General features: G+C 34.2%; 1 protein-coding gene across 4 annotated transcripts in view; it reads left to right on the top strand.

Moving 5' to 3' along the window:
- ATF2 (activating transcription factor 2) overlaps positions 1–23586 on the top strand; it is an 83523-nt gene that overhangs the window by 49013 nt on the left and 10924 nt on the right. For all 4 annotated transcript variants that reach the window (XM_059394206.1, XM_059394205.1, XM_059394204.1 and 1 more), the window contains 2 exons: positions 13419–13568; positions 17284–17490. In XM_059394206.1, the coding sequence (XP_059250189.1) occupies positions 13419–13568; positions 17284–17490 (357 nt within the window). The remainder of the gene's footprint in view (positions 1–13418; positions 13569–17283; positions 17491–23586) is intronic.

Genomic DNA, 23586 nt, shown 5'->3' with positions numbered 1-23586 from the left:
TTTTTTTTTTTTTTTTTTTTTTTTTTTTTTTTTTGGCTGTAGCTTTTGAAACAAAATCTCCTCCTGGTGGTGGCTAGGAATATTACAGCTGAAACTAGATGTAATCATCTGAAGGCAGTACAGAGGATTTTACAGTGACAGAAATTAGTTTAAAAGTGTTAATAAGAATTCTGAAATCATATACAAGTTAGAAATTGTTACACATAATGTATAAAGAAAAACTACATTTTTGAGTTGTGTTTTGACACTAAGAAATTAGTGTTGATGGGCGCCTGGGTGGCTCAGTGGGTTAAAGCCTCTGCCTTTGGCTCAAGTCGTAATCCCAGAGTACTAGGATCGAGCCTCACATCAGACTATCTTCTCAGCAAGGAGCCTGCCTCCTCCTCTCTCTACCTGCTTCTCTGTCTACTTGTGATTTCTGTCTGTCAAATGAATAAATAAAATCTTTTTTAAAATGAAAAGAAATTAGTATTGTTTAAGGGATGAGTTATAGATAAGGAGACAGGAGACATGTGTTTTAATTTTAATCCTAACTCTGCTATTCACTACTCTTAATCAAACCACTTTAACTTTGAGGAGATTCAGTTTCCTTATTTGTAAAATAAAAAGATTAAACTTTTATTTCTAGAGTTTCTCTTAGCCCAGATTCCATAAACCTGCCAAATTCCTTAGTAAAAAAACCTAAAACTACTGCTGCTTTTTTCTTTTTTTTTTTTTTTCCTCCTTAATCCATGTAATTCTCCCTTCTATAGCCTCACACACTTCAGGGCTTCTTAACATCAGCTGATGACTGCATCCTTAGAAAAATCAATATATAGTTATTATACAGCTGTTATTCAAGTTCAGTCCTAGGCGCTTTATTACCAATATAAATTTGTATAAAAACTATTATATATTGCAAATCTTTAAGTTTTTTTACCTCTGTTCTCCATTATAGCAAATAATCAATCTAAAATTGGCATGTGATGACTTTAACAATAAAATTTAATATACCATCTGAATGAACAATGGTTGAGGAGTATAAAAATTAGCTGGTTATTGATTGTGGGGAGAGAACTCTTTGAAAACCCAAGACGGAATTTTTTTCACATAACAACATGTTTAGCTCAAAGCTTTGGAAATACTAAGATGAATCCTCTTCAGTTAATAGCAGAAAAGCTTCATTGGGAATGTTTTTTATACTTACTACTTTAAACATACTGTACTAGTGAAAAATTAGTTGTACACTGCATCTAAAAATACATCTATATATTCAGTGGATTTTTTTTCCTAACAAATCTGATTTGTTCCTTTTGAATTAAAAAAATACTTTGGGCTATAAGAAGAGTAGGCCATATTTGTAGAAACTATTAAACTTAATACTTACTTCAGTAATTTTTCCTTTTAGGTCACCAGGAAATTAACAAGAATAAAAGTGTTTTGTATGCTTTTATATTAGAAAAAAAATCAAAGCTATAACTTTAAAAATAAATTTATATATAGAGAACCATCATTGGTTGGAGGCATGGGGAGTCATAGATTGCCCCACTTAAATTTAACAGTCCAATTAAATTTATTATTAGAATTTTGCTAATGTAAAATAACCATATTTAGGTGATTGCCTATTTTAATTGGGGTAGTAAATAAGATTGTCCTGTTTTAATTAAATAAAAAGACTCAGAAATTAGTTTATTTCCTTTTTTTCTTTAACTTTTCATTATGGGAAATCTCAAACATATACAGAGTAAACAGTTATGGTATAATGAACCCCCCATGTACCCATCATCAGCTTCAATTATTAGCAATTTAACTGCCATTCTTGTTTTATCTATCCCTCAGACCATTCCCTACCCAATTCAATTATTTTTTAATAGGCCCTTCTTAATGTAAAATTTATATACATTGAAATGAACCAATCTTAACTTGAATATATAAGTGTATTAATGTAACTCACACTGTTCTCATGGTATTGAATGTTAATATCTACCCAGAAAGTTTATTTCCCTCTCCAGTCAATACACCTTCCCAGCTCTTCTGATCTTTGTCACCAGCAATTGGTCCTAGAATTTTATACAAATGGAATCAATATATATTCTTGAGTCCAGCCAACCATATGTCTGTGAGATTTATCCATGTTGTTGAGTATATCATAATTTGCCTCTTTTTATTGCTGAGTAATACTCCATTGTACAAATTACCGCAGTTTCTTTATCCATTCTCTTGTTCGTGGATACCTGAATGGTTTTCAGCGTTGAGCTTTGTGAATAAAGATGCTGTGCACATTTTTATATAACTCTTTTTATGAATGTTTACTTTCAGTTGGTCTGTCTACTGAAGAATAGAATTACTGAGTAAGAAAGTAATTATACACTTAACTTTGTAAGACACTGCCAGACCTTTTGCCAGAGATATGCATTCTCACAGGCAGAGTATGGGAATTCTGGTTGTTTCCACATTTTTGCCAGCCTTTAGTGTTGTCTGTATTTTCATTGTAGATATTTCTAGGAGTTTGTAGGAATATCTCATGGTTTCGATTGCATTTCTGATTTTGCCAGATGCCTTTTGTGGTATGTTCTGCTGATTTTTTAAATTGGGTTGTCTCTTATTATTATGTTATAGGAATTCTTTAGATACAATAAATACAAAATTTTTGTTACATGTATCTTACAAATATTTTCTCTTAGTCTGTAGCTTGCCTTTATTTTTTTTATGGTGTATTTGTACTATCATTGATTGCTACTTTTATCTTCAGTACTTACTTCCTTCTGGTTAATTGGGTTTAATTTGCCTGTGTTTTTTCGGCGAAAGTGGAAGCTTAGATTATTGATTAAGTCATTTTACCTTTCTCATATAGGCATTTAAAACTATAAATTTCTTCTTGTTCACAAGTTTTGATATGCTAGATTTTCATTATCATTTATCTTCTAATTTCCTTTGTGATTTCTTCTTTCAGCTGTGGGTTATTTAAAAGTATATAATTTCCTAAATATCTGGAGGCTTTCTTTTTATCTTACTGATTTCTATTTTAGTGACATTGTGGTTTGGGAACTTACCACTTTGGTATATTGATTGTCCTGTGTTTCCATTTTCTAATACATCATACTTATTGGACTCTTTTGTGAAAATAGACTTTGCCATTCTATCCAGGTAACATGAACTGGTAACAAAATAACAATTGCCTGGAATGCTGAGGGAGTTCTGATTAATTGGGTTTTTTTGTTGTTGTGGTACAGAAATTATTTCACATCTCACCATTGGCATTGTGTTTGTGTGGGTATGTATTTTTAAATATTTCACACAGGGAGAGCAGGAGGGAGAGGGAGAAACAGGCCCCTTGCTGAGGAGGGAGCCCAGACTCCTCTGGGATCATGACTGAGCCTAAGGCCGATGCTTAGCCAGCCGAGCCAGCCAGGCACCCTGGTTTTATATTTTTATCAAATATTACTAGTCTGTTTCCCCTATCTTAATAACATAAAATGAACATGTTGACTATCTGTTAGAATTTTCAGTGTTTACATGTCATCATCAACTGTACTTACATATTGCTCTAAGTACAAAACCAATCTACCAACATTAGTAAATAACCTGAAAATAGTTCAGTTTTTGTAGTTTGATTCATCTTCATATATTTTGTCCCTAGTCTCATTTAACAATTATTTCTTTCGATTGTTACTTTTTAATGAATATTTCTTAGGTACTAAGAAATTAAGTAGATATGGTCTTAAATCTTGAGATTTTTCTTGCACATAGTTCTGGTGATCATCAAAATTCTTTTTACCTTTTTAAGGCCATTAGTCATGTTTTTCAGCAGTTAGAATTATATCAGTGATTTTTGGTTTTTGGAGCCCTTGATAACTTTTGTGCACAAAAACAATTATTCAGGGACTATTTTTTAAAAATACTAGATTTATTAAAGCTACCCAATTCAAAAACTTAATTCTTCCTTGAATTCTCAAGGCCAATTTACAAATCCAGTTATATAATGATTATTTTTAAAGGTCTTCAAATATAATTAATCTTAAACATGCTAAACTTAATTTTAAACTTAATATATCCCATTTTCTTTATAGGCCCCTCAATTATCTAACAAACTTCCCTAAAATGTTTAATAACTTTAAACTTCGAGTAGGGTTTGGTTTCTTAACAGTCTAGTATTAAGAGGATTGGTTAGACTATCTTTGCTCTTCCAACTGAGGTCATAGACTAAATTGATCTCTTAAACATTTTAAATTGAAATTCAATGGTAACCTGTTACTCTGTGGCAAGTTATTCTAATTAATTCTAGGACATAAAATACAATTTAACTACATATTTTTTCTAAGTCTGAATTAAAATGTCAGTGTCCTTAATTTACCTTAATAAGTTCCAAGGAGCTTAAAAAAAAGCTTAGCAAATGAGGAAATAATTATATCATCCCAACTAAAGAAATTGAGACTGGGCTCATATCCCAGTGTGTGTATGTAGGTTTCTTAATGACCAGAAAAATGATCACAGGACTTGACTCTTCTCCATCAGTGATAGGACTCCAAATCCATGCTCTCCAAATGAGTGATTCCCAGATCATCTCCCTTAGATTCATGTTACACATTAAATAATTTTTCTGTTTGCCAGTCTGCTATCCATACCAATAAAACTTACAATTTCTTCTTTCATGCTTGAGTTGGATTTTGCTTTGTTGTTGTTTTCAACTCTTTAAAAATATTTAAGCGTCCTCCCTATTTGATTCTTCATCTCTCCTAAGGATTTATTTGACCAATATCATCATAATCTCTTAATGACATACATACATACATACATAGTGTAGTAGTGATTCTGCGAAAATGACATGCGGTTCAGAAGAAGTTATATACAAACCTAATGGTAACCACAAATCAAAAACCAATAGTAGATATGCAAAAAAAGAGAGAAAGAAATCCAGGTATATCATAAAGAAAGCCAACTTACAGTGAGAGAACAAGGGAAGAAAGAAACAAAAGATCTACAAAAACAAAACAAATGACAGAATGCCAGGAAATACATATCTATCAGTTAATATTCTGCATGTAAATGGACTAAATGCTCCAATCAAAGAAATAGGGTGACAGAATGGATTAAAAAAACAAGACCAATCTATATGCTGCCTACAAGAGACTCACTTCAGACCTAAAGACATGCAGTTTGGAAGGGAGGAGATGCAGAAACATTTATCATGCAAATGGATGTGAAAAGAATGCTGGGGTAGCAATACTTATATCAGACAAAATAGACTTTAAAAAAAAGACTATAGCAAGAGATAGGGATGTTATATAATCATTAAAGGAACGATTCAACAAGAAGACATAACAATTATAAATACTTATGCACCCAGCATAGGAGCACTCGAATACATAAAATGATTAATAACAAATATAAAGGAACTAATTGATAGTAATACAGTGATAGTAGGGAACTCTAACACCCCACTTACATTGATGGACAGATCATCTAAACTAAAAATCAGGAAACTGGCTTTGAATGATACATTGGACCAGATGTTTTAATAGACATATTCAAAATATTCCATCATAAAATAGAATACACATTCTTTTCAAGTGCACTGGAACAGAATAGATCATATATTAGGCTACAAAATATGTCTCAAATTCAAAAATATCAGAGTTACACCATTAGTCTTTTCCAACAATGTAATGAAACTGGGAATCACAAGAAAAAATCAGAAAAGAACACAAATATAACGTGTTTCTAAACAACAAATGGGTCAACCAACAAATCAAAGAGGAAGTTAAAAAAAAAAAAAATACATGGAGACAAATGAAAATGCAGTGGTCCAAAATCTTTGGGAAGCAGCAAAAGCAGTTCTAAGAGGAAAGTTTATAGCAATATTGACCTATTTAGAAGCAAAAAAAATCTCAGATAACCTAACCTTACTCCTACAGAAGCTAGAAAACAAAGAACAAACAAAACCCAAACCCAGCAGAAAAAAGGAAGATAAAAAGATTAGAGCTGAAATAAGTGATATAGAGACTATTTTTAAAAAAAATGAATGAAATCAGGAACTGGTTCTTTGAGAAGATCAACAAAGTTAATAAATCTAGCCAGACTCATCAAAAAGGGAAAGGGGAGACTCAAAATCAGGAACAAAAGAGAAATAACAACTGACACCACAGAAATACAACGGATTGTAAGAACATTATGAAAAATTGTATGTCAACAAACTGGGCAACCTAGAAGAAATGGATAAGTTCCTAGAAATATAACTTCCCCCAAATCAGAAAGCAACAGAAAATTTGAACAGACTGATTACGAGCAATGAAATTGAATCAGTAATCAAATAACTCCCAGCAAACAAGTCCAGGACCACACAGCTTCACAGATGAGTTCTACCAAACATTTAAAGAAGAGTTAAAACCTTTTCTTCTCAAACTTCTCCAAAAAATAAAAGAGGAAGGAAAACAATCCCATTTACAGTTACTCCAAAAATAATAAAATACCAAGGAATAAATTTAGCCAAAGTGGTGAAAGACCTGTACTTTGAAAACTAGAAAGCACTGAAGAAATTGAAGATGATGCAAACAAAGAGAAAGACATTCCATGTTCATGCAATGATTGGAAAAACAATTACAGTTAAAATGTCTATACTGCCCAAAGCAATATGCAGATTTAATTCAATCCCTGTCAAAATACCAGCAACATTTTTCATGGAACTACAACAAAATTTGTATGGAGTCACAAAAGACCCCAATAGCCAAAGCAGTTTGTTTGTTTGCTTTAAAGATTGTATTTATTTACTTGAGAGAGAGAGAGAGCATGAGAGGGGAGAGGGTCAGGGGGAGAAACAGACTCCATGCTGAGCAGCGAGCCTGATGTGGGACTCAATCCCAGGACTCCAGGATCATGACCTGAACTGCAGGCAGTTCGCAAAAAACCAACTGAGCCACCCAGGCGCCCCAAAGCGTGTGCATATATATATATATATAATATATAATATATATATATAATATATATATAATATATTATATATATAATTTTTTAAAAAATTATATATAATTTTTTTAAAAAAATACCTATGTATTTATTTGTCAGAGAAAGAGAGTACACAAGCAGGGGGAGCAACAGGCAGAGGGAAAAGCAGGCTTCCCACTGAGCAGGGAGCCCAACTGAGCCACCCAGGCATTTTGCCAACGCAGTTTTTAAAAAGAACAAAACTGAAGGTGGTGCAATTCCAGACTTGAAGTTATATAACGAAGCTATAGTAATCAGAAGGTATGGTCTGGCACAGAAGTAGGTAAACAGATCAATGGAACAGAATGGAGAGCCCAGAAATAAACCCACAGTTATATGGCCAATTAATCTTCAACAAAGGAGGCAAGAATATGTATTGGGGAGATGTCTCTTCAACAAATGATACTGGCAAAACTGGACCAGTTTCTTTCATCATACATAAAAATAATCTCAAAATGGATTAAGGACCTCAGTGTGAGAGTTGAAGCCATAAAAATCCTAGAAGAGAGCACAGGCAGTGATTTCTAGGACATTAACTGTAAGGACATCTTTCTAATATGCAGATTTAATTCAACAAAGTTAATAAATCTAGAGGCTAGAGAAAACAAAAGCAAAAGTAAAGTATTGGAACTACATCAAAATTAAACCTTCTGCACACCAAAGAAAACCAACAAAACAAAAAGCCTACTGATTGGGAGAAAATATTTGCAAGTGACAAATCTGATAAAGGCTTGGCATCCAAAATATATCAAGAACCTACACAACACCAAAAAAAGACAAATAATCAATAATCCAGCTTAAAAATGGGCAGAAGATGTGAACAGACATTTCTCTGAAGAAGACATACAGCTGACCAAGAGACACATGAAAAGATACTCAATGTCACTCATCATCAGGGAAATGCAAGTCAAAACCCAAACGAGATACCACCTTACACCTGTCAGAAGGTCTAAAACCCAAAACTCAAGAAACAAGTTGGCAAGAATGTAGGGAAAAGGGCAACCTCGTGCATTGTTGGCAGGAATGCAAACTGGGGCAGCTACTGTAGAAACCAGTATGGAGGTTCCTCAAAAAAATAGTACTACCCTTTGATCCAGTAGTCTCACTACTGAGCATTTACCCCGAAAAATACAGAAACCCTAATTGAAAGGGATATATGCACCCCTTTGTTTATTGCAGCATTATTGTTACAAGAGCCAAATTATGGAAGCAGCCTAAGTACCCATCAGTAGATGAATGGATAAAGAAATGGTATGTATATACAATGGAATATTACTCGGCCATATAAAGAATGAAATCTTACCTTTTCCAACAGTATGAAAGATCTAGAGGATATAATGCTAAGCAATATAAGACAGTCAGAGAAAGACAAACACTGTATGATTTCACTCATATGTGGAATTTAAGAAACAAAACAAATGAATAAAGAAAAAGGACAAACCCAAAAACATTCTTAACTACAAAGAACAAACTAATGGTTACCAGTGAGAAGGGGCAGAGGGTGAAATAGGTGAAGGCTATTGTTCTTCACTTATCTAGAAGAACACGGAGCAAAAATGGAATTGTTGAATCACTGTATTGTACACCTGAAATGAATATATTACTGTCTGTTAACTACACTGGAATTAAAATTAAATACAGTGAAAGATACATTAAAAAATAAGTCATGTGGGAGAAATGGCATTAGAATACAAGAATGACTAGCACACTATAGCTGAAGAGAAACTTACTTGAATCCTAAGATAACCAGGGATGCTTTTATAGGACCCTGATTTTCAGATGTCTAGTACTTATAGGTAGGCAAAATGCATTGTTTGTGTCTACTATAGATACTGAAATGGGTCCTTTTATTGCTAAAGAAATTTCTTCAGAGCAGGTTTTTTTGGTTAGAACTTTTAAGTCTTTGGAAAAGTGAGAATGTGGTAAGAAAAAGAAGTGTAGGTGAGGATCCATGAATACAAGATTATGTAGTATTTGTTAATACTACAGAAAAATTCCTAGCATCTATTTACTGTCTTCCAAAGAATTGCCATGGACCTCACCAAATTTAGGTTTAGGAGTTTTGTCATTAAGCATGTAAACAATAGATAGTTTCCATCTGTGTTACTCTTGTAATGTAACAACTTTCTTATGTAATATTTGTAACCAAAAAGCAACTTGTCTGAATAAGAAAATATTAACCATCTAGGAGTTTTGTTAAGATTTAATAAAGTATTTTGGTAGCATTCTGCACAGTCGTTCCTTTAAGTCTTGTGTGACAAACTGAGAAATACCTTTGCACACAGTGGGTAGCCAGTAGGTTTTCTGCAGGGGGTTTCTACTGAGAGCTGACAGAGGGCATCTTGGCAACTGTTCAGAAACCTACATTAACTTAGTTGGGCCCTGCATGGAACCTCATGTTCAGCAGAATTCTTCTGACCTGCCTCTGCATGCCAGGCTAATCAGCAAACACCTAATGAGCCCACTCCAAAGAAACAGACTCTCTCACAACCTACTTCATTTTCATATGTTCTCTGGGGGTGGGGAGACAAGGCTTCATGAGGACTGATGATGCTGCAAAGACCACAATAATGATAATTAACTTGCTGAATTTAGAAGATTATGCTGTTAATTAGTTGCAAAATAAAGATAAGTAATAGAGCAGCAGATGGTAGGATAGCACCCAGGAGAAGGAGGGTTATTACTCTGATGAGCTTTTGTGGCACATATGAAATATGGATCTGACTTTTTCATAAATTGTTTCTAGAGAACATTATGTTTTTTCTTTGAACTATGATGGAGTAGTTTGTTCCTACTAAGTTCTGACAGATGTGATAAAATTTGTTTTCAGGAGTGTGAAATATAACCTAGAGTTTGAATAGCAAATTACTTTTAGCAGATTACTTCTTAAAATGAGGAAGTAGTATTGGTCAGCACAATGAACTATTCATTTTCTGACATAGTTTATCTAAGAAAAAAGTTTTCAATGTAGTAGTTGAATTTTACGTTGCTAAAAGTTAATTCCAAACATTAAAACACTAGTCTGCTTACAAATATAGTAATAACGATATTTTAGTTTTCTTTCCAATAATGTCTGTAGTTTAAAATTAAAATTATGCTTAAGCTTTATTGTACATATTGGGAATACAGACATTTTGGATCTCAATCTTTTTATTATATTAAATTTCTGTATAGAGAGAAGTATCTTATTGACTGCTGATCTACTTAGAATACTTCATATAGGCAAAAACTCTAGTTTGGCAAAACTTCAAAGATGTGTTCAATGAATTAGGAGTTAGCAGAATATCTGATCCTTGCTCTGCTTCTAACTTACTCTTTGATTCTGGGAAGTAACTTCATTCACTCTTTGGACCTTAGTATGTCTGTCTGTAAGCTGCTGATTGGACTAATTGATCATCAATATATCTTCTAGTTCCAAAATTCTGCTGGAAAAAAATATCCATGGTATTTATATATGTTTTCATTGATATTTTTGAACCACACTATTTGTTGTTCTTTAAACTGTCTTTGACAAATATATATGGGTGGATTGTAGATATCCTTTTATTATAAAATTTTCATGAATCCTCATATTTAGTGACATCTTTTTTTCACCTAACCCATTCTAAATTTTTTAGTGTATGTCTATTTTTTTACTGCTTTTTAAAATACATATATATGTGCAGTTCAGAACAGGGTAAATTAACCCTTGAAAATCTTTTTCTTAAATTTTGTACCCAGTGGCACACTTTCTAAGTCAGACCCATTGTAATCAATGTAACAGCATGGAGCAAACATTAGAGCTTCCTCACTGGGTGAGTACTGTATACACTAGGGCAGTCAAGAGAGGATAATGAATGAATACTGATGCTGCTTTTTAAGTGCTCTATAAGGTAGTAACTTGCCCTACTAAAGATTATTCAAGAGAGTGATGTTTATGTACTTCAGACTCCCCTATGTGCAGTTACTGTATTTCATTAATTCTAAGAGTTAAGCTCTTCACTATAAAACTTTAAATGCTCTTCAGTTCTATGTTTTCTACCTAAGGACTTAAAAATGTTTTATCAACACATAATTTACCAAGCTTCACATCTCAACTGCTACTTACATTTATACACATTTTATATCCAGAAGTGAAAACCCTGTAACCTAACACTATAAACTGGATGCTGTTTACTGTATTTTGATGTGTAACATGCTGTTTTTAAAAGATTTAATTATGCAGACTGACCACCTCCCCTGATTTTCCTCCTTTGTTCTGCACTTTCAAACTCTATTTTGAGTTCTTTGACCACTTTGCCTAAGTAGTAGTTCTGGTTGCAGCCAACTACTCCTTTATTCCATTATCTAACTTTAGTTTAATCCACACATGTCCATATTATCCCATCAGTTATAAGTGTCTCAGTTTTCTTCGTCTTAGCTATTTCTGTGACCTTGGGCAAAAGATCTCTGGTTTCTTAATCTCTAAAGTAGGGGCACTGTCCTAGTAGAAACTCATTGAAAAAATACTGATAACAAGGATGAATTTCAAGTGCATTATGCTAAAGGGAAGAAGCCAAATTCAAAAGGCTGTTAACATTGTATAATTCCATTTATATGACATTTTAGAAAAGGCAAAACTTTGGGGATCAGAAAACAGATTAGTGGTTTCTAGGGGCTGGGGCGGGGCTGAGAGGAAAGAAGTGTAAGGGAATTCGGGGGAATAGAGTACTGTTCTGTATCCTGATTGTAGGGTGGTTACACAACACAATGCACTTGTTAAAATTCTAGAGCTATGCACAAAAAAGACTTCTTACTTATATGTAACTTACACCTCAGTAAATTTTTTTTTTTAAGATTTTATTATTAGAGAGCGGGAACATGGGGTGGGGAGGGCAGGCTCCCCGCTGAGCAGGGAGCCCAGTGCAAGTCCTCTGTACCAGGATCCTGGAATCATGACCTGGGCTGAAAGCAGATACTTAACTGACTGAGCCACCCAGGTACCCCAATAAACTTGTTTTTTAAACTACTGACTGACGTGTTTTTAAAATGATACCCAGAATCTACAATGAATAGCAGTAGAGAGAAAATGTCCAGTAATACTTGTCTAGGTATAATTACTGCCTTGGGAAATGTTAGTGACCTTTTCATGTATGCTTTAGTTTTTCAGAGGTCTGGATCACTTAAAGATGGTAAGGAGATATACATAAATGAAATCAAAGAAATTATAAATTTGGGGATAGTTGTACAATTTTCTAAGTTGTTTTTAGTTGAAGTAAGTGAAAGCAGTTATACTAATGTCATCTGGGGGCCTCTTTCAGAAGCTCTTCTCTCTTTCCTACCTGTATCAAATTTTGTGATGAAACTTTATTTTGGGCTTAAGGACTACATCTCATTTATTAAGAACAATATCAGCAATAATAGTCCCAGGTCTTTCAGGTCCCTTTCATTTCTAAGATATTACAGTATGATTATCTTATGCTAATTATTACATATTTATATATTTTTTAACAATAAAACTACCCCAAATATCACTTGTGCCATTTTCGCCAAAGAATCCAATTTCTGTCAGTTAACAAATACATGTGTTGTTCAGTTATGTAGCAGATCAGTTTATCAGTTGCTTAAAAATGGTGCAGAGAAAGATAAGGCGATCTCTGTTTTGAAAGAGCTTACTAACTCAAAATCTTACCTCCCCTCACCCCAAAAAAGAAAGAGCTTACTGTCTGGTTGAGGAGATAAGTTATTCACATATAATGCCTTTTTGCTAGTAGAATAATAAGCTTTATGCAAATTGCATCTTTATTAAGAGATAGCCCATAAATGTTTAGGGCCTCCTAACACTAGGTTGTTCATACTGTGACAGTGGATCAGGAACAATTCAGTTAACTGGCAAATGGAACATAGTAGAGGGGGTAGACTAAATCATCTTACTGGAGACAGGGAAGACATAATGGAGGCAAACCTAACTGTAGGTTCTAGGAGGAGGTTCAGTCTGACAGTTAATATAGTGGCCTAATAAAAATGCAACATCAGGTTGTTGACCAAACAGGCCCTGACATCAGACTATCAAGCAGAGATGAGTTAGGTGCAAATTTGGAAGAGGTTTAGGTTTAAGATGTAGATGGAGCCTGGGAAGATGGAGATATAAGAATGAAGTAGGAGAAAATAGGTGAAAGTGTATGTAATTAACTTGTGTGCTTATTTTAGTTAAGCATTGAGCTAAATATTTTCAGTCAACAGTGTTTTTATTTTTCACTCTTTTCTCGGAATTTGTTAGCGAACAAGAAAGTGTAAAATCCTCTAGTAGTGCCAGACAGACTCAGGAAAGCTTCTCAAAGTGTTTATCTTACTATTTGTAATGATAAAACTAATTTTAAAACCAAATATATTCTTGCATTCCGTAACAAATATTTTGTTGTTGTTAACCAAAGAATATTGGGAGTTGGAATTGAGTGGAAAGCAGCGAACTTTTCTTTTAATTGGTGTTTGCATTTCAGAGATTAAAAGCTGCTTTGACCCAGCAACATCCTCCAGTTACCAATGGTGATACTGTCAAAGGTCATGGTAGCGGATTGGTTAGAACTCAGTCAGAGGAATCAAGACCACAGTCATTACAACAGCCAGCTACATCCACTACAGAAACTCCGGTATGTGTGTTGTTTTTATCATTAGTACTTTATCATCCTTTAAGAAACAAATACAGTATAATTTAAATGACCATTATATATACTTTGAAAAAAATTATTTCTGGTCATAATTCCAAAATATACCAGAAACCTTGGGAAAAGGTAGTTCAGTGTAAAAGTATTGATACCCCAAAATAAATAAGTAAATAAATAAGATAGGCAGTTGTTACTGATCAAGATACTGTGTAAATGTGTTTCTTGGCCTGACATGGCAGTAATATCCATTGATACTTTTTAAATCATTTTTTTGTTGATTGTATTCAGCAAATAATGTGTGCATGTGTGTGTGTTTATTACATTACTAACGTAAATCAAATGATTCTTGGATTTAAATCTGAGAAACATTGCCAAAGGAGCGGATATATATACCTAATGGAAACTTTATGCTGGAGGTCCTTTTCATTTATTTCCAGTTTGTGACTGCATATTAGATAGCTGATGTCTATAGTCCATGTCTGTTATGTCTGTAATGCATTTCTACATGGAATGATTACTGTATTTTTGCTAAATGTTTTAGAACTTTAGAACTTTTAAGATAAAAGGTACTTAGAGATAAATAATACTAGCTTGGCATTAAAAAGCAAAACTTTGCAATTAAAGAAACAGGTAAATGGCAAGTTTTAGGTTGCCTCATAATTGTAACTTTTTAGATAATTGTATTTTATCTTCACAAAACTTAGAATAAAGTGAAATGTAGGCACGCCTGGGTGGCTTAGTTGTTAGGTGTCTGCCTTTGGCCCAGGTCATGATCCCAGGAGTCCCACATCAGGATCCCTGCTCAGCGGGGAAGCCTGCTTCTCCCTCTCCCACTCTCTTGCTTATGTTCCCTCTCTCACTATGTCTCTCTGTCAAATAAATAAATAAAATCTTTAAAGAAATAAATAATAAAGTGGAATGTAGTTGTGGTAGTCATCCATTAAACAACTTGGAGCAAGAGAGAAGGAAAATAAGTATGTTTTAATGTCATAATTCAGAGATTAGCAATCTGACTCAGGGCCCAAATCCAGGCCATGGGTGTTTTTTCCTATGGTCTGTGAGCTATGTGTGGTTTTTATATCTTTAAAATTTATTTAAAAGAAATGAATATATTATTTATTTATAGTAACTAAAGTTCACCTGGATCTAATTTTTATTTATATCCTTGTATTGGATGGGAGCTTCTTGAAGGCAGGACTTTATCTGTTTACTGTTGTATCACTCCTTTCTGGGTACTCCCTGTGTTCTTTTTAATAATGAGGAATGAATGAATCAATGGAAAGAGGGAGAGGAGGAAGAATACATGTTTTTTAAGTGGCCCTAAATTCTTGTTAGGTGTAAAAATATACAAACATAACTGTATTAGTTTCGCTTATAATACTTGTGATTAGTATTTGTGTAATAACTGAGTTGTCAATTATAAAAAAACAAACCTGTTCTTTTCTATTCAGCCAAATGAGTAAAAGAAAAAAAAACTGCTATTATCAATAAGTTAAGAGGATGAAGAAAAGAGAATATTTCAAGGTTGCCATTCTTTTTTTTTTTTTTAAGATTTTATTTATTTATTTGACAGAGTGAGATCACAGTAGGCAGAGAGGCAGGCAGGGAGAGAGAGAGCGGGAAGCAGGCTCCCCGCTGAGCAGAGAGCCTGATGCGGGACTCGATCCCAGGATCTCGAGATCATGACCTGAGCCGAAGGCAGCGGCTTAACCCACTGAGCCACCCAGGTGCCCCGACAAGGTTGCCATTCTTAAAGCAAGCCATAGAAATACTTTTCTAAAAGATTAACTTACAATTATGTACGTAAAAGAAATGATCTAATTTAATACTTAATCTTTATTACAATTAAAATATAGTATAAATTAAATTGCCCTGAGAATTTTTAATCCTAGTTATTTGGAAAAGGAATTAAATGATAACGTATGTTTTTTGGAGTTTGTAGAGTGAGAAGTAGTTTGGTGATTTGCCTGCAGAACTTGCATTGAGCTTATATATAAGATTTTTGTGTATTATGTAGAAAAGGAGAAGATAGAAGTTTTGTTTAATCACACCATTTTGGAATATACTTATAGGTAAAAGATTGTTTTCAGGCTTCCTTGGGTCATGTGCCTGTGGTCACAAAGGCCATTTCCTTTGCAGTATTTCCAAGGGTTTATTTCCTGTCTCCCAAGTTCAAGTGTTCTGTGGCACAATTTTGGGATTTGAGAGAGGCTTGGACATACTGTTTGTTCTATAATCTCAGATGCTAGACAGTATCACTAGTGACTGGAAACTGTCTTTGGCTGATCTGAAATAACTAAGCTGATGTGTTGAGGGGCAAGGGGAACCAATAAAAATTAAAATCTGGACTCCTGTGGAATTCTGCCAACCAGGAGAATGAACATCAATAAACACATGAAGCTGACCCTAAATCTCAAAAACGGAAGAAAAGCTGAGTATACCAAAATATGTACATGTGGTAATTCCCTCTTACCTGCAGTTTAGCTCCCAAGGTTTCAGTTTTTCATGGTCAGCCATAGTCCAGAAGTAGATGGGTGATTAGTAGCCTAGCACTGCCGTAATGCCTTTATCGTTCACCTCACTTCACATCCTAACATAGGCATTTTTTTAAATTAACATATAATGTATTATTTGCCCCAGGGGTACAAGTCTGTGAATCCTCAAGCTTACACACTTCACAGCACTCATCATGACATAGCCATTTTATCTCGTATCACAAGAAGGGTGTGAGTATAGTACAATATTTTAAAAGTGAGAAAGACCAGGTCATTCACTTAACTTTTATTATTAGTTATTGTTGATCTCTTACTATACTTAATTTATAAATTAAGCTTTGTAATAGGTATCTATGCATAGGAAAAAACATTGGGTTCAGTACTGTCCATGGTTTCAGGCATCCACAGGAGTCCTAGAACATATCCCCTGCTGATAAGGGGGCACTACTGTACTTTTACTCTTCAACTTTTTACTCAATTTTAAAGAAACCAATTTTTAAGAGAAAATTTTACTGTTTTTTATTTTTAAAATTGTATTTAAAAAATAGCAAGTAAATAGTTTTTCATAGTGAATTAAGTAAATTATTAAATTTTTTTACTTTAGTACTTTATAATTTTTCAAAGGACTGTATTATACCATAATGTTAAAAGTACACTTGGAAAAATATAAGATCTATACATATTCATTTGTATTGCATTTTCAACTTCTTCATTTTATTTCTTTCTCTTTTTTTTTTTTTTTAAGATTTTATTTATTTATTTCCCAGAGAGAGAGAGAGTTCACAAGCAGGCATAGAGGCAGGCAGAGAGAGGTGGGTAAGAGGCTCCCCGCCGAGCAGAGCGCCCGATGCCGGGCTTGATCCCTGGACCCTGAGATCATGACCCAAGCCGAAGGCAGAGGCTTAACCCACTGAGCCACCCAGGAGCCCCTTCATTTTATTTCTGTATAAATGAAATGCTACACAAACTTGAAATATATTCACTGTGATAATGAATTAATGAGAATCATATTTTAGCAGTACTTATTTATTTCAAAGAATTTGTTTTAGCACAGGGTGATATTTCATGTCATCTCAAAATATTGATATATACAGTGAGACTTAGAAAACAAAATTAGTAGATCTTCCTCTTCTGCCACTCTTTACTACCCATGTTCTCACTCATTATATACAAACATAAAAAGCTTCCACTTATGTTTATTACAGGCTTCTCCAGCTCACACAACTCCACAGACCCAGAATACGAGTGGTCGTCGAAGAAGAGCAGCTAATGAAGATCCTGATGAAAAAAGGAGGAAATTTCTAGAGCGAAATAGAGCAGCCGCTTCACGATGCCGACAAAAAAGGAAAGTCTGGGTTCAGTCTTTAGAGAAGAAAGCAGAAGACTTGAGTTCATTAAACGGTCAACTGCAGGTATGGTGCATAAATGTAAATTTGGTCTTATTTTTAATAATTGTGAACTTAGTTCTTCCTGTTTTTTCCAGTTAGCCATCCAGACATTTTAACACACAGTATTGGGTGTCTGTGGAATCTACAGTAAAGCATAGTTCTGTAAACCTATTTGAATAATAAGATGAAGTAATACAAAACTTGCAACACTGACACAATAAGGAAATGTTAGATGTAAGTTTTTAAGCCAGTTATCTGGCTTAAACTTTGTAAAGTTGTGGTATATAAAATTCAAAGAATCTTAAAATTTAAACTGTCACTGGTAGTTCACTTTTCTAGTTTTTTTGGTTTGTATCACAACTGTGAAGTTGCTTCAGTAATATTTTTAAGTTATTTGGTTCTTTGAATTAGAAATTTTGTTTATTTAGAGTGAATGTAGTGCTTAGAAAAAATGTCAGATTGACAGCTTTGGAAACTGAAGGGCTCTAATTTTCCACAGAACAGATACAGTATGGCCAGTGGCAGTAAAAAAATCACTTCATACTCCCTGCCATTGTGCCCCAGATGGGTTTCTTAGGAGCTTCATGGGATAAAAAGATTTTAAGACTCCTTTTTCAGTCTTATGCTAAGATTTCTGTTAATGGTGTCAGAGAGCACTAAGATTATTTCCTTCATTCTGCTTTTTCTTTCTTCCTTTCTTCCTTTTATTTTTGTTTTGTTTAAAGATTTATTTATTTATTCATTCATTCGTTTTAGCAAGGAGGGGTGGAGAGAAAGAGAACTAGGGGAGGAGCAGCAAGAGAGGGAGGAGACAAGAACCTGAGTGACTCTCCACTAAGCACGGTGAGATAGGGCTGGATCTCAGGACTCTGAGATCATGACCTGAGCTGAAATCAAGAGTGAAAGGCTTAACTTAATGAGCCACCCAGGTGCTCCCCACTTTTGTTTTGTTTTAATGTTGTGAATATTCTCCAGGAAAATCTTGTAAACTACCAGTTGATGAGCATCAGCTAGAAAACGGATGTTAATAGTTGTAGTCATTACTGGTCAGTCTTCTGAATTAGCCATTCCCAGTGAAAAATGAATCTTTCCATATAATCATAATTGATGTTGAGACTTGCTGATTTGTTAAATCTATCTTTAAGGATGTCACCAATATAAACATCTGTTTAAATGCTTAGGAAAAAGTTTTTAACATCAGACATAGCACTTACTAAGGTAAATTTTATAAAAATTGTTTTATATGTGAGGCAGTCATCTTTTAAAATTCTATATTGTGCTTTAGATCTTGAAGCATAAGCTCTAGAACAAGTAAATTGTCTTGCAAAAATTTATTTTTAGCCATTTTATTTTAACCATTTAGAAAAAATTTAAACACGATTTATCACATCACAGATATATATATACACACACACACACACACACTAGGGTATTTTTTAAAATATTGTCTTACCATCATCTGATAAATTCTTTTTTTTTTTTTTAAGATTTTATTTGTTTATTTGACAGAGATCACAGGCAGGCAGAGAGGCAGGCAGAGAGAGAGAGAGGAGGCAGCAGGCTCCCTGCTGAGCAGAGAGCCCGATGTGGGACTCGATCCCAGGACCCTGAGATCATGACCTGAGCCGAAGGCAGCGGCTTAACCCTCTGAGCCACCCAGGCCCCCCTCATCTGATAAATTCTTATTCAAGAACTATTTTCATAACTTCTTAGGAAAAAAACTTCTGATATTTTCCCTCTTAAACAAAATGAAACAGATTATAGGTACTACTTTATTTATGCTCAAAAAACGGCTATTCTTTGCCAGGTATCTCTTAGATTATGAATTACTAGTGTAAATTTTCAGATACTCATGTTACATTAACAAAATGATTTAGATGCATCTATTTTTTTTTTCTTTTGTGTTCTTAACACAATTACTCTTCTGAATGATTTGGCTATTTTTTAGTTGTTATTCTTAGCCTCAATTGCTTTACCCATAGAATAGAGATAAGTACCTGTTGATTCTATTTCCCTGAGGATTTTTTGCATAATTCAGTTGAGTTAAAATGAATGCAAGTATTTTTAAATACATAAATTTTGAATCTTAAATTTATCAATATTTTCCTTTGTAATTTGGCTTATTGTCCTTTTTAAGAAGTAAAAATATTTGAAAACTGTACTGTACAGGGGTATAGAAATACATAGTATCATTTACAGGATATTCTTCAACTTTAGGTGGGCCAGTTTTCTGCTTTGACCCAAGTCATGGCAATATTAACAGCTTTCATGAGATAACTGCTATTTCCGTAATTGTATTACAACCCTGGTCATCATTACTAATAGCAGCAGTGCTTTGTTATTTCAGAAAACCTTGAAAAATTCAGTATTCAGGATAAATATAACCTTTGTTTCATTCATCTCCTGTTTTTTCCACCATACAAACTACGATTAAATGTTACTATTGTAAAATATATTTTTGTATTTAATCTTGGTAGACATTTCTTGATTGGAGGAATAAAGGCAGGATTTATCATCTAGGTAAAAGTTACCAACACACCATTTCCAACATGAAACTTTTAAATAGAAGTCAAATTCAAGAAATTCCTAAATTAAGCTCTATAGTTGAATATAACATTAGTTAATACCTCAAATTACAAACAGAAAAGTAAAATCTATCTTTAATCATTGAAAACTAAGTGATGATGGAATCATGGTAAGATAAAGTGTTCTTAATTTTAGAAATGCATATCAGAACTTTAGTATATGAAATGATGTTATCTTTTTTTTTTTTTTTAAGATTTTATTTATTTATTTGAGAGAGAGAGCATGGAGGTAGTGCAGAGGGAAAGAGACAAGGAGACTCCACAGTGAGCACAGATCCTGATGGAGAGCTCAATCCCAGGACTCTGAGATCATGACCTGAGCAGAAATCAAGAGTTGGATGCTTAACTGAGCCCACGCAGCATCCCCTAAGATATGCTCTTTAAAATACTTTTGTGAAAGAAGAAAATGAAGTTCATATGTATGTGTTAACCTGGAAAATTAGAATATATATATGTATAAAGAAAGTTGTTGAAAACAACCCAAATGTCCATCAGTAGATGAATAGATAAATTATGGTATGTATATACAATAGAATATTATTTAGCCATAAAAAGGAGTGAATGTGGATGAACATGCTAGAATGTGGATGAACTCAGAACATTTTTCCTTAAGTGAAAGAAGCCAGAAACAAAGCCACCCATGACTCTGTTTATATAAAATACCTAGAAGGGGGTGCCTGGGTGGCTCAGTTAAGTGCAGACTCTTGATTTGGGCTCAGATCATGATCTGAGGGGAGTGAGATCGAGCCCCACATCATTTTCCATGTGGGTTTCGTGTCTGCTTGAGATTCTCTCTTTCTGTGTGAAAAAAAAAGGAAAATATCAAGAGAGAAATTCGTAGAGATAAATGCAGATTGATGGTTGCCAGGAATGGGGGCAGGAGAAAGGGTGGTAGAAAATAGAAACTGGTTAATGGGTAAGAAGTTTTAATCTGGACTGACAGAAGTGTTTTATAATCATTTTGAGGGAGGTGGCTGCACAACACTGTAAACGTACTGAATACCACTAAATTGTTCAGTTTAAAATAGTTAGTTTTAGGGGCGCCTGAGTGGCTTATTTGGTTGGGTGTCTGCTTCGGCTTGGGTCATGCTTGGGTCATGGTCTCAGGGTTTAGGGATCGAATTCCGCATCGGGCTCCTTACTCAGTGGCAAATCTGCTTCTTTCTCTGCCTGACGCTACCCCTGCTTGTGCTTGCTCTCTCTCTGACAAATAAATAAAAAATCTTTAAAAAAAAAGAAAATGGTTAATTCTAGCTCATGGGAATGTCAGCTCAGTATTCAAAAAAATAGTGTACACTAAAATAGCACAACTCTGTTTCATTAATAAAAGGTTTATAGTTAGATGGACAAATGTGTAGATAAGGAAATTGGTATAGGAATGAATCCCTAAATTATAAGTAAAATTTTAGGAATGACATGTACCAGTAATAAGTTGTGAAGAGGCTATTGAGAACATGAATGATTTGGTAAGAAAGGTCCTTCAATTATGACTTTCTCTGTTGTTTCAAGTGGATAAGTGATTTTTATTTTTTGTTGCTTTTTAGTTATCAAACGAAAACAATTTTAAAAAGTGACAGATTCTGGTTTTCAGAATATTAAGAGTTAATAACATGCTTATGACAGATTCAGGCAGAAAAAATTTCAGTCTACCAACAACAAAACCGTTAACTGTGAAGAACAGAATGACTCGTAAAGAAAATTGAATGTGAGAGAAATAATTAAACTCTACTTTATGTGAAAACATTCATCAGTTCTACATTTCCTTAATAATCCTTCACGTGACATACAGGCTTAGCTGATCAGTATAGTGGGCAATAATGACCCATGGTTACTTATATATTACAAATACATTTTAATGAGTGTTGAGGTGTGACTGTACCTATTTTTACCAAATACATATTAGGTTTTAAAGAACATTAATTATTCAACTCTCTTGCCCCCCTCACTGAATTTAATAATATTTTAGCTTTCTTTTTTTTTTTTAAAGATTTTATTTATTTATGTATTTGTCATAAAGAGAGAGAGAGCACACAAGTAGTCAGAGAGGCAGGCAGAGGCGGAGAGGAAAGCAGGCTCTCTGCTGAGCAAGGAGCCCCATGCGGGACTCGATCCTAGGACCCTGGGATCGTGACCTGAGCCAAAGGCAGCAGCCTAACCCACTGAGCCACCCAGGCGTCCCTATATTTTAGCTTTCTAAAATTGTTGCTAAAAAGACAATTTCATCAAATTGTATTAGAGACATGGCAATCTAGACCAAAACTTGGATACTGTTGATTATCAATCATTAGATTTTTAAAGACAAATATGACTGGGGCGCCTGGGTGGCTCAGTGGGTTAAAGCCTCTGCCTTCAGCTCAGGTCATGATCCTGGGATCAAGCCCCACATCGGGCTCTCTGCTCCGCAGGGAGCTTGCTTCCTCCTCTCTCTCTGCCTGCCTCTCTGCCTACTTGTGATCTCTGTCAAATAAATAAATAAAATAAATAAATTTTTAAAATCTTTTAAAAAACTAATATATGATTTTATTATCTTGAAAGAGTTTTCACCTTTTTGTGGTTTTTTCAGTTACACTGATTTTTGAATTGTGTTTTCAGCTTACAAATTCAGCATGTTTCCTTTGTGAACAAAGGCAGATTCTTTATTAATAGTAGCTCCTTAACAGTTACTCTTTGTATAAAACTTGGGAGTTTTCATTGTGGATTTTGCTTTTAAAACAGTTATTGCACAATGTGTGTGGAGTAGAAGCTCAATAAATTGGGGGGAAAAAAAAAGCATTCTTCCATAGCCGGATATATGAGGAGTTTTCACTGATAAGTTAATGATAACAGAAGAGGTTTTGTTATTTCTCTATTGACTTAAAAGGGATCAAAAAAGAATAACTCTTTTATTGCTGATACCCACCCAAATAGTATTTTATTTATCGCTTGAAATATAAAGGAATGGTGACAATTGGAAGATGCTAAACCTGTTTGTTTTAATTCCTGAAAAAAAAATAGTGTTCTATGTTATCACTGCCTTTCTTCTTTTCCCCTGAGTTTTAAGCAGGTTCTAGAGAGGGAGAAGGTAACAGTGCTGCCACTACTACTTCATGCATTTTATTTTGAGCCTGAGACCTAGTACTTCTTTTTACTAGGCCTTACTAAAAATCCTTGAGCCTTTACTTCCCTATCTGTCATACTCAAAGAATAAGTACTGTTATGAAGATCAAATGAGAGAGAGGGTATAGCGAAATCTGTTACAACTACAGTATGCAAATGCTAGTTATTGATTTTTCATTCTGTCATTAAACATCTATTGTGTGCAGGGCATTTTATTAGACGTAGGAGATAAAACAGTGAAAAAGACATTGTCCTTACGCTTACAGAATTTGTGGTTTAGCAGAGGAGACTGGCACAAAACAAAGTATGAGAAAACTCTGAAGGAAAATAAGAGAAGGGTCATTCCCATTCATTTTGCAAGGAATTTCCAAAGTATTAAGAAACCTCTCATTTTTTTTTTCTGTTGTTACAGACCTATGTTCTCCATTGTAAGGTTTTA

Source organism: Mustela nigripes, chromosome 3 (genome assembly GCF_022355385.1).
Source record: "Mustela nigripes isolate SB6536 chromosome 3, MUSNIG.SB6536, whole genome shotgun sequence".
NCBI classification, from domain to species: domain Eukaryota; kingdom Metazoa; phylum Chordata; class Mammalia; order Carnivora; family Mustelidae; genus Mustela; species Mustela nigripes.
This window is presented reverse-complemented; position numbering and strand designations above follow the sequence as displayed.